Raw genomic sequence first — 12,015 nt, 5'->3', positions numbered from 1 at the left:
CTGTCGCGCTCATTCTGCTCTTAATCGATCAGATGTCGGGTATTGTTAGGGTACGATCGTGGAGAAATGGTACCATTCATTTTTGTGGTTCGAGTTGAAGGATAACCAGTTCCCCGTTGACGGACCTTCTCGTCCAGATCCTTAGTGTCAGTCAACATCTCTTTATGCGGCGCAGTCGTGGGACGTTGAGAGGGCAAAGGGTGGCGATTTTTCCCTCTGCCAGTTACGTTCCGCTTCGTCTGAATATCTGACGCAGATCCGCCGGCCTTCTCTTGGCCGATGATATTTTTAGTTGCCTTGAAACTTTTAAGTTGCGCCTCCTTATGTCCACCTGGGGCCTTTCTCTTGCGCCCGTTTTGTTTAGAGGGCCCGCGTTGTTTCGGGGGTTGTGCAGGTTGCTCTGTGGTAACCTTGCCATCGAAAGATATCGTGGTCTGCATCGTCTTCGTCGGGTTTTTTAACGCTAATATCTTCGGGCTTGCATGGGGAGTTGGTATGCCCTGCACCTGCTTGACCTGTTTCGATTTGGCTGCGCATTGGTCTTCACAATGAGGATACGTGGAGGCAGAGTTGACCGGAATTTCAACAGAGAAATTAAGGTGTTTGCGATCCTCTTGGCTCTTGGAGAAGGCTTCCTCAGACACCTCATAATCCTGCCCAAGGGTGATGTTCCAGGGAGGGAGTGCTGCAGATCGAGCCACGTCATCGCACTTTGACCGTACTACGATGTCCCAACAATTTTTCAGATCGGCGCCTTTGGGTTCGTCGTCCACATTGATCCAAATAGCAGTACCATTCTTTCGTCCTCGTGTGACTTGGCACATCTCCCTTACTAGTCTGCGAGTTCCAGGAACCTTTAGTGTCGTTCCAACCACTAACACAGCATCAGGGCGGGCCTTCAGATCAGCGCTTGAAACATTCCCGATGGCATCCTCGTCTGGGTTGTACTCATTATAGAGCACAAATCGTGGTCGTAGTCTGCCGATGCCATGGCTTCGCTTCCCAGCATGTGCGGTCCGAACTTCGTCGAGAGTTTTACATGTTGGACAAAGTGGAGCCTCTGGGCCGTCAAAAACCTCGCCGTTGAATTCCTGGATGTTGTTGCATTTGGTGCAGACCATTTTCTGGAGACCGCCGTGTAGCTGGATTGTAACAGGCCAGGGGCCCTTTGGGTTAAGAGGAACCTCTGTGGCCAGAGGCTTTAGTTGAGTATCAAGGCAGTCGATGTTTTGCGAATAGAGGCGTAATAAGCGGCCTTCTTGAGCCAGTGATGCTAACAGTTCGTGAAATGGTGTAGGTTTTGCAGCTTTCGTCATCGTGGCCATTTCTCTAACCATTGCATGAAAAGACTGGGTTGTGGAATCGTGTTTGTAAACTGAAGCATCGAATAGATGTTTACCAGAACCCTTGAGGTTATGCTGAGTTTTCACGGTCGCAAATAAGCCAGTGGATGAGCGGAAGTCTGGAATTCCTGCTGAAACTGAAATTCCAGCACCAGCAATGACAACAATCTTCTTTTTCTTGCGCAATGTGTCAATGAGTCTTTTCAACTGGCCACGATCTTCGGCAGTGAGTTCATCTTCGGGCTTCATCAGATCTAGGTACTCGGTAGTACGTTCTTTCGGGGGAGATATACGACGCTTTTTGGCTGGCGGGGGACCTGAAGTGGGATCATCGAGTGGTTTGGCGACAATTTCATCTTCGGACGGAAGGTCACACGTCTTGTCTGGAGAGTGCGGGCCGGATGCAGTCGTTGATGGAGACGGATAGCGCTTCGTGGGGTCGGGCATGTCAGGTGACGAAGGCAATGATGGTGTTCTGGAGAGGTTGGAGAGTGGCGACGAGAGCGTTGAGTTTTCTCCGTCAGGGACGAAAGATAGAGGGCTCGAGGGACTCATTTTGCTCCTCTTGAGGTGTGTATCGTGCGAGGAGCACCTCCAGATGAAGGGTGGAGTTTTCCGGGAGGAACGGCGGGAAAGGCGTGTGCTTGCTCCAATTCTACCTCATCGCGCAAAAGATAGAAAAGAGAAGTAGCCGGTTGCTTGTCTTTGCCCGTAGTCGAGTCAGGATGAAAGAGCGCAGAGAAGATGCAGATGTAAGTCCAATGGAAGCAGTCGATACTCAGTTTCTGATTAAGAAAAGAAACGTAGCTGGTTCGGGTACGGAAACACAAGTGAGCCAGGCAAAAGGCAAAAGCGAGAGAAGATGCTCAATGCTGATTGTGATTTGAGTACCTAGGTTTGAGTTGAAGGAGGCAAAACAGAACGAGGCAAATCAAAGCAAATCAAAGCCTAAACCGGGGGAAATGACGGAAGAGTTGTAGTTGCAGAATGCACCTCAGACCCAGAAAGCGGGTTTCGGGGGGGAAGGGAGTACCGCCTTAGCGTGTAGCAGCGTCTGCAATGCCCTTGTCTCTTAGTTTCTGCTACAGATGCAGGAGGAGCAACACGACACTGAGTACTGCACCTACTCCCATCCTGTTTCTACCTTATCCAGGGCCCTCGAGTCTTGACTAGCGCTTAAGCCACAGCCACCACTAATATCAGAAGTGTGTAGGTGAAAAGCGCGCACCCGCACAGCCAGATTGGATGACGGACGGAGCGTGGCAGGTGATCCTGGATTTTGATCGATCAATGGAGTCAAGAGAAACTTTGAAGAAGCCGGCCGGCCTTTATTAACCTCAATCAAGGTGGGTCAAGTATACAGGAACTTGTGGTGTGTTCGAGGTTGGTTTGTTGATGTTTACTCAACTGAACAGTCAAGAGCAACTAACTATTTATGTATGTATGTATGTTCATGGGTTTGAAGAGCGGTGACATCAGCTCAGGCTGTGATCTTATGCTCTGCCCTGCCCTGTCTGTGGCAATGCCATTCAACGCTGACCCTTGAAGGTGCCAGCTGGTGTGTGGGTCGTGATAGGCTGGAGTATTCTGCAGGCACACGCAACCTGCATGAAAGGCAGCGTGTGAGAGCCAATGGATAATTGCCGAGAAACGATGCTAAGGTAGTTTAGACCTCAAGAGTTCCGGGTTTCTACGGTCAGGAAACATTTCCAAATACTGAGGTATTATCTGTATTTATTGAGTCTGGCAGACTTGGGCCACACACCAAAACATGTCACCACCCCTATCCTGAGATTGCCCTTACCGAGGGGCTGGTATGATGATTCACTTTATTAGCTTATTTTGGACTGCATGTAGTGAGTGTGGGAGCGAAATAGTGCCCAATGAGCATGCTCCAAGTCGCCATTGGGTCGGGCAATCTATTTCTTTTTCTATCTGTGAACTTGCTGGCATTGCTTCTCTGTGCTCTTTATACACGTGCCTCTTTAACTCCTACGCGAGTTTAATTGTTTCGGTTTTAGAGTGATTTCCGAAATCGGCTAAAGCGTTTCTCTGTATGCATGTAATTTACGCCACTGTCTGCCACTCATGTCGAAATCGACCGCCCATGTGCAATTCCGACTATTTGTTACGCAAATAGAGACTTTCTGACGAAGCTGTCTCAATCGCTGTATTCACTAATGTCTCTAACTGTATATGTGTGAGTTACTTCTATGTGTTTCTCCATTGTAACGTCTCGAACGAGTTCTTGGGGTTTTCGGTCATGGTGTGATGCTATCTAACAAAATACACTGAACACTCTCCATGTAAGCCAGTCACAAGCGCGTCGGTATCTTGTACCTCATGATTCACTTATAAAGAGGAAATTATATTAGACCTAAGCTGGGCTTGAAAGAGTGTATGATGAATTGTTTCGATATGGTTGTCATCAGGTAACCCCGTTTGCCGAAATCGCGTGTAGCTGACCAAATGAAGGGCACCATGCATCCAATGCAAGCAACTAAAGCAAACAGTAAATGCATATGTTGTAGGGCATTGGTACTTCTAACGCACACCAATCAAATGACAACGGGAGATGCCAAAACAAACTGATTGTAGGCCCCTTTGGAGCGCAAGAAGATATCAGACTTTAATATAGGATGTCGAAATAAAACTTAGCAAAACGTATCCCAAACTCAGCAAACACATCCCAAGCTTGTGCTAATTTACCTACGTCTTTTTGTCATTTAGGATCAAGTTCCTGGGGTTTCCCTCCCCCCTAGGGCCTCCAAAGTTAGGCAGCGTTACCTAAATCCTTTTTGTAAGTTAGGATTGAGGTCCCAAGTTCCATTGTCTCCCCTCCACAATTCAATCCTTTGTCGGTTGCTAGAGGGACCGCCCACTTGGGCCCTGAGCCATGAACCCCACTAACCTCCACAAGTGGGGATGGCATGTTTCCGTGCAGAAGTATGTTCTAGGCGCGATAAGCGCCATATCCTTGTTTTAACTTAGCGCGTATGAATCGACAACCTCGGCACCAAAGGAAGACATAGATCTTATATCACGAAGTGACACGGCACGGCATTTCACATCAATGCCAAATCTTATAAGCAGAGATTTGGTTCAGTGTCAAATAATCAAAAACAATATAGTACATTAAAACGTACAACTCATCTCGTCTTAGTTAGATCCTTCAACTGACTCATCAGGTCGAGGCAATCGTGCAGCTCGGACGGGAGTACCAGCCACATCGATCGTCTTTTTCTCCCGCTCACTCCTTGTTCGGTTAATCAGCTCCATGCCGAAAATACCGCTCAAAATACCGCATAGATGCGATGCGATGTCAATCTTCAGCTTGACCGTCTTGCCAAAGGCAGCAAGTTGAGGAACGCATATGAGCGCCAGGAAAATGATGCCCGGCACACCGTCTTGGGGTAGTCCAAAGAATCTGTAGCCATCCAGACGATGCTCCCAGAAGTATGCGGCGCAAACACCCAGCGTTGCTGCTGAGGCGCCCAAAGTTGTAACGCCTAGCATGCCTCGCATAGCATATGTAGCCACACTGCCCACAAAGCCGACCGCACCGCAGCCCACATAGAGGGTAAGTAAATTGGCTCGGCCAATATCCTCATGTAGTGCGGATCCAACAAGAAAGAGGGGAACCATGTTCATGAGCAGGTGGCTAAAATACTGGTGAGAGAAGGGCGCAGTGAACATGGAAACTGGCTTAACAGCACCGACAGCTATGATCATGTAGCGGTTGAGTAACCTCCACAGAGGAGGGGCCTTCCATGCTGCCCAGACAAGCACATTGACAGCAACAATGGCCCCCAGCGTCGCATGAGCAGTAGAGATATCGGGAAAGACACGGTACCGGGGAGCAGGCTCTTCATAAACAGTGCTTACAACAGCTAGGAAGCCAATGACGAGAGCGACGAGAGTAGCGGAGGGAAGAACCCGCTCCCAGGTCTTGAGTTCTACAGGAGCTTCTAGATCAGACTGTGCCTTCTTATAGTACTCAGCAATCTTGGGGTTAGCGATCTGTCTCTCTGCTTTGTGGTCGAGATTAGCCAGAGTGCCAGAGTTTACCTCCCCTTTCGCCTCGGCTGCCTTTCGTGCTTCTGCCTCGAGGGCTTCCTTCGCCTTCCGCTTAGCAACATTCTGAGCTCGGAGTTCGTCAAGTTTGCTGTGGCCATAGACGGGGTCTGGTTTATAAACTGGAGCGGATGGCTCTGCGATTTCGGTTTCGGCCTCGTCCTTGTTCTTCTTGGAAGCTTGCTTCGGCTTCTTGGCTGCTTCCGTCTCCGCTTCAAGCTGTGCAAGCTCATCCTCAGCTCGGAGGCCCGCGTTCAGCACTTCATCAACCTTGACTGACTTTCGTAGGTACTCGAGACCCTTGGTAATCTGACCCCTGGTGTATGAAGATGTATGGACCGAAAAGGCTGGATCGTCGAGAGTGCCAGCAACCCGACGTCCGTGGAGGATTCGCAGCAATTGGTTCGCTCTTTTTGGATTGATGCCCCTTCCGAACGCTTTCACAACCTCTTCATCGGTTAGGTCCTTGCTTCTGAATTGAAGGCCGACCTGGTCTCGGTAGTCTCTGGGCAAGTCCTCATAGTTTCGGATCGTCTTATCGAAGAATATTGTTCGTCGGGTCTCGTATGAGCTATTGTTGTTTCTAAAAATGGTACTTCGACAACTGGAGGACGACGGTAGAAGACCACTTCGATTCTTTGACGCGCGGCTTGAAATCCATCGGGTTGGCGCAAACGGCTGGGCCGCAGAAGCTGATGCCTTTGATACTGCTCGTTGGAGAGCAGACCTCAGCAGCACCCTCGAGGAATTGGGGCAGGCGAATAGACTCATCGTGAATGAATGATTGAATGCGCAAGATGCGCCCTAGAGAGCCACCGGCTCGAATAAAACCACAGCAGCCACGGCGAGGGGAACAGTCGATGGATTGATGGTGTCTCTTAGCGCATGAATTAATCTTGGACGCATGAGGCCGATAATTTTGGTCACAGCATGTCAAGGATCATCAACTTTGAGGTACGTACCGCCACTACGCAGCACCCGTGGACGTTTAGCAGCCTGGACCCCACCATTACATTCAACTGCCCCGCGGTCTTCTCCAAGCTCCCTATTACATATCATACCCATCCCCAACTGAACCTCTTCACGCGGTTCTCGTCATATTTGATCATGTCTTCCACGTCCACATCCGCCGACACCACGCCAATCGCCCCCGCACGGTTCGCCGCCGCCCTCAAGGACCTCTCGGTGGGCATGTTACACCTCAAAGTCCTTGAAATCCGCAATTCAATCGCCCATCTACAGTACTCCAACGACCAGCTCAAGCCATTTGCAGAGGGCGCAGAGACCACACCGTCCGGTGAATCCTCGGGGCCCGACCAGGACTGCATCGATGCTATTCGCGAGAACGAACAAGTCATTGATCGCATGGCTGAGCGCATAGCTCTGATCCGTGCAGAGGTGGAAGAGCGTGGACTCAGCTGGACGGAATTCCAGAACCGAGATGAGACAACTAGTAAGAACGATGAAGACGCGGCTGCTGTCAATGGAGATCCTCAAGCTAGTACTGCGGCATCTGACACCGAGAATCGACACAATGCATGGAACGATGGGACTTTTCAAACGGGGACAATCCGAAACGGCGAGGTACAGGTGGATCGTCAGGCCGGTCGACCAGAGGATGGAAGTTTGAGCGACGAGCAGCTTCGCAGGGCACTAGAGGAGCGAATGCAAGACCTAGGTACAGAGGATGATGAAGGGGGCATGCACCTTTGAGATTGGGAGGCGAGAGAAGCATGAGGAAAAAACTACAGACAGCATAGCCGGCGTTTGAGAGATGGAAGGAAATGACGCCATGATACCCGATGCCTAGAACACTGATGTGCATAATCGTTCAATCATACAGAATAGTCAAGATCGGTTCGGCCTCCACTAGATCACAGTTCACAGACAAGGGAGGACGGGGTTTTTTTTTTTTAAACCAATTTTGCTATTTTTCGATCTCAGCTGGTGTCTTGCTGAGGACTTCTGCTTTTAAGGCTGCATAGTGAAGCCGCAGTGTTGTTTATAAAGTCATTCGACAGTTTGAAAGCACACATCGCCGGCCTTTTGGTGCTTCAAAAACCAAGACAAAGAAAAGATGAATCATGTAATCTGCTCCAACGCCCAAGTGCTATGCCGCCCAATGCTAAACCAAAACCGGTCCCGTATAAATGCTTATAAAACAATAGAAACATGAGCTGAAACAATGTACTGGAGAAGACGGTGGAGATAACGATGCTAAAAGAGATCAAGACATGTGAGACAGGGAAGAGACAAGACCGCAATGAGTTATGTGGCAGGGTGAAACGGTCTTGAAGAAGTAATGAGGACGTGGGGGTTGCCGTATCTTATGCGCTGTGGCTCGAGCGTTTGTTTCACGCGAATCCGACTCAGTCGGTGTCATCACCAACAGGGGATGCAGCACCTGAAAGCCTCTTGGATCGAGTGGACTTTTGTCGCTTGGATCGCTTTGAGGACATTCGGGTGGCAGTCGGGGACCTTGTGCTCATGATGGTCTCAAGCTTTGGTCGTTGCGCGGCATGTCCCGCACCCGAGGGTGTTCGGCGGGCTCCCAGGTTCATGGCACTTTGCGAGAAGGGAATGGGCGTGTCGGAATCTGAGTCATCAGAAGAATCGTATCCTGGCGGTGCGGCAACCGGTCGCAGGCGTGTCTTTCGCTTGGCAAAGCCACTGTCGAGCGAGTCGTCCGATGTGTCGAATGAAAGGCTTCGAGTTCGGTGGACGGAGAGAGACTGACTAGTGCGGTTGAGGAAGAGAGATTCGATGAGTTCGGTTTCGGTAGGGTTGCTGTTTTCCTTCTTCAGCTTCTCCATGACAAGCTTCTCGTGAACAAGTCGGCCAAGCTGCATATCGTCCCCAACCAATGTCCTGCCGCTCGATTTGCTCCCTGAACTTCCAGCCCGGCTAACAGGCACCTTGCCCTCCATGACCTTGGCTGGCGGCGGAGGCTGCAGCATCCATTGGTGGGCATTTCGCGAAGGAATCTTGCTGCTGACGACGGGAGGGTGGTACTCGTTGACGGGAGGATTCTTCGGAAAGTAAAAGTCGTGCCGTTGCTGTTCTGTTACCTCCTTCTCGAGTCCGAGTGTAGACTCGATTAATCGACCGGCAGAATCTCGTGCCTTTGATATGGCTTCCTTGAACTTTTGGCCGCCCCATTGACCCCATAGCTCCTCATCCTCTCTCTGATATCCATGTCGCCGGTTCCAATCGTCGGAGAGGTTGTCGTCTTCGGCAATGACGGAATTGCTAGCGCCGAAATTGATGCGGCTCCCTCCTTGATGTGTCTGCTCAGATACGCTGAATGCACTGCTCTCTCCACCCTGACTTGTGAGGCCACGCTGACTAGAATTCTTGCTGGTAGATTTCTTTTGTGGTAAAGATGGTCCCATGTTAATCTCCTCTTGCCAATAGGGGTTTGTGCTAAACGGTGAGGGATGTTGGTATACATCCGGTTGCTCGCCGACTACCTTGGCCTTCTCCTCGCGCTCCCTCCGAGACTGCTCGCGAACCTTTTGTCGATGTCGAACTTGGGCGCATGGTGTGCAGGCAAGAATATAGAAGACAGCGGATTGAATTGCGACGGGAAGAGACATGTTGGTGGTCGTCGCTTTGTATACAGTGTACCAGGCATAAGAGTCGCTTCGCTCAGCCGGCTTTCAATTGGGATAATGCGTATGAAACGACGAGCACGATTATGTCAAGAGAACAATGGACAGAGGAAGACAATTGCTACACCAAAAGACACAAAGACATAAAGCAAGGGAGCGGAGAGAAAGGGGTCCAGCCCAAGAATGAGCAGATTGATAGTCGAAACTGAAGAGGATGCCGATGCCGAAGGGTGGACAGCTGAATTGAGAAGAAAAACGAGTAGGGCTGAAAGCAAGAATTGATGAGGGTGAGGACTGCGGTGTAAATGAGACTGGACTTGACGAGATAGACGGTGGTCGTTCTTTTTTGGGGCGAAGGAGGCGCTGCGCCTGTACTGACTAGGCCAACGCCAGCAGTGGCCAGAACGGTGCGCAAAGGGGAATGGAGCGCAACGTAGCGCAACACAATGGCCAAATGGCAAAGGATGTAAGTATGTAAAAGTAGAAACGCTTCGTCTTTGCTTGAAGGTGGCCGTAAAGCTGAAACCGAAGGGGCCGGTCGTTGGAGGTTAAGTTCGTAAGAGGCGTTCCTGAGCGACCGGAGACGTTGGCTGTTTGGGGCTTATTGCTCTGGTGCTCTGCCGATCCCAGTGAGCGAGAGACAGACGGAAACTTGGCTAACGAGTCCCCCCTTGGAAAGGACCCCTTTGGTCCTAGAAGTTGAAGGACAGGAATGTGAGAGAACGAGAATGAGAACGCAATTCTGTCAACCAGAAACAAGTGACAGCTAACGTTGGGCCTGGGGCTCGTTCCCTTTCCCTTTGTCTCTCTGCTTTAGGGGAGTGATCGACCAACCACCAAGGGTATCGTGGTGGGTGATAAAGGGGCGCGAGACGACGTTTCACAGAGAGTTGCGGCGGGCACTAGACACTGTAGATAAAACGGGGTGGTCACTGGGTTTTTGTCTAGGTAGGTAGGTAGGTAGGGGTTTGCACAGGTCACACAATGGGCAGGGCAGAGATGATGGTGCGGGTTAGTAAAGAGGCTGAGATGGAAAACGGAATGGGTCGACCGTATAACGAGATAACGAGATATGAACGACCAGAGAGTACGGAGTAAGATACGGTCTGAGGGAGCCAGAGCTAGGAAGGAAGATTCCCAATCTCATATATTTGTGGGTATCGCAGGGTTTATGACGACTGCTGCTGTCGTGTCGCGGCCCGTCAGGTCAGGTCCATACGGGATCGGATAATGAGTAGGTTGGTGGGAGGACAGGACAAGAGACGAGGGTTCTTTTTAGGGTGGTGGCGGCGGTGATGATGGGCTAAAGAGGTGCTATAGTAACCACCTCAAGTCCTAGACCGACTACATACAAACGAGGTACGATAATATGGACGGATACAGCTTCGGCGACAGCTGGAAATGGCGCAGGCTGGTCGTATGCAGATGGATAGATGAGGTAGGTATCCGTAGGCAGCCTGGATTAGCTGCAGAAGGCCACAGCTGCAGCACGCTACAGTTCTTTGCGGTAAAGGTCAAGGATTTGGTCGACGATAATGGGGGGGGCAGGCTGGTAATTAAAGATCCAGGGGAAATGGAAGGCAGTTGTATTGGCCGAGTCAACCGAGCCACGACGACAGCATACTACCTATACTTATTACCTATACAACTCAACTAGCATCAGAAGAACATTGCCATCATGAACAATAAGCCCAGCGCATTGATCGGGGTAAAGCCATTTACCGTGTTGAATTTTCAGTTGTTTCTGTTTCTATGTCAAGAAGACGAGGGGGGAAAAAGAGGCGCACCCATCTCATCAAATACCACATGGATCACCATCGAACGTGCAGGGGGGGAGACACAAGGGACCTCCAAGGCTCCAACATGTGCTCAAGTCCACCAATGATCCAGGTACCAAGAGTCGAGGTCTACCTGTCCTCCACTGCCAATCCCCCGCTTGGTCGGACCTGGTTGGGGTGCCATGGGCATGGGCATGGATGGATCGAGCGAGCGGGTGCAGCGGCCTGGACCATCTGAGACTTCTTCAGTGCAGGGGGTTGGGCTGTTGAAATGATTGGGGAATTCAGAGAGAGGAGTTGTTCTCGGCATCAGCATCTATGGCTTGGACGGGTAATGCCTATCGAGTTGAGGGCCGAATCGTGACACCACGTCCAGCAGACTGAGCAGAATTGCTTTACCGCAAGCCCAATCAATCAATCTCTTGCCGATGCTACCTCTGATGCCATCATTGTCTATCATAATCAGTCTACAAATGGCCCAATGTAACATCCGGTCTCAGACGGGATCTGCCATCTGTTTGTTTGTTTTAGCTGATAACTCGAAGCAATACACGAAACTCTCGACCGTCAGCCAAGCCACCGTTGCACGATAAAAACAAACTACGCCATGTTCTAACTTTTACGCCGAGCAACGTAGCATACGTAGTGTCGTACTGTAGGTTCGTAGAGCTCAACTAAATTAAATTCGTGACGTCTTTGCTTCTTGGCCGCGAAACTCACATCAGTCTCGAGGCTAGTTTTCTCTATGACTGGTCCACTCTCAGATAACAACAACTCTCCCACTTGAGACTCGGTTATCCTTGTCAATGCCTACAGTGGTTTACTGTTACTGCACTAAACTAACAGCAGATCTACTAATATACGACGTCTTAATCACAGTCACAAACTACCTACCTGGGTAGGTAGTTAGATCATATAATTAAACGAAATGCAATCAATTGCCTTCCTTACGTTGCCCCATCCCGCCAAGCAAGGGAACGCCTGATGATTAAAAGGTCTGCCACGTAAATAACTCAAAATGTCCCCAAAGTTGCCGGTTCTTCCAGCGTGTTCTCTTGTCTTTCGTCATGCATAGGTTAGTAGCAAGCTTCCTCATCCCGCAACTGCACCTCATGCCCCCGCTTCCCGCTTCCGTCTTCCGTCTTCCGGCTCGGTCCCCTCATTCTCTTCCTCTCTCTTCGGCCCAATTCTTGCGTTTTTTCCCTCTCC

At 50.3% G+C, this 12,015-nt stretch overlaps 4 protein-coding genes across 4 annotated transcripts; 1 reads left to right on the top strand and 3 right to left on the bottom strand.

Moving 5' to 3' along the window:
* Positions 1 to 20: 20 nt before the first annotated feature.
* Positions 21 to 1,898, bottom strand: FMAN_01121 (related to NAD-dependent histone deacetylases; the record flags this gene model as incomplete). Its single annotated transcript, XM_041831186.1, has 1 exon — positions 21 to 1,898. The coding sequence occupies one exon, from the start codon at positions 1,896 to 1,898 to the stop codon at positions 21 to 23; it is 1,878 nt and encodes a 625-aa protein (XP_041676456.1).
* A 2,604-nt stretch (positions 1,899 to 4,502) lies between these two features.
* Positions 4,503 to 6,188, bottom strand: FMAN_01120 (uncharacterized protein; the record flags this gene model as incomplete). The annotated part of the gene is made up of 1 exon (XM_041831175.1): positions 4,503 to 6,188. The coding sequence occupies one exon, from the start codon at positions 6,186 to 6,188 to the stop codon at positions 4,503 to 4,505; it is 1,686 nt and encodes a 561-aa protein (XP_041676455.1).
* A 336-nt stretch (positions 6,189 to 6,524) lies between these two features.
* Positions 6,525 to 7,130, top strand: FMAN_01119 (uncharacterized protein; the record flags this gene model as incomplete). Its single annotated transcript, XM_041831163.1, has 1 exon — positions 6,525 to 7,130. One exon carries the CDS (start codon positions 6,525 to 6,527, stop codon positions 7,128 to 7,130), a length of 606 nt encoding a protein of 201 aa, XP_041676454.1.
* A 656-nt stretch (positions 7,131 to 7,786) lies between these two features.
* FMAN_01118 (uncharacterized protein) lies at positions 7,787 to 9,013 on the bottom strand (the record flags this gene model as incomplete). The annotated part of the gene is made up of 1 exon (XM_041831152.1): positions 7,787 to 9,013. One exon carries the CDS (start codon positions 9,011 to 9,013, stop codon positions 7,787 to 7,789), a length of 1,227 nt encoding a protein of 408 aa, XP_041676453.1.
* Positions 9,014 to 12,015: the final 3,002 nt, after the last annotated feature.

Source organism: Fusarium mangiferae (genome assembly GCF_900044065.1).
Source record: "Fusarium mangiferae strain MRC7560 genome assembly, contig: FMAN_scaffold001, whole genome shotgun sequence".
Classification (NCBI taxonomy): Eukaryota; Fungi; Ascomycota; class Sordariomycetes; order Hypocreales; family Nectriaceae; genus Fusarium; species Fusarium mangiferae.
Note: the sequence above shows the minus strand (reverse complement) of the source record. Positions and strands in the feature narration are given on the sequence as shown.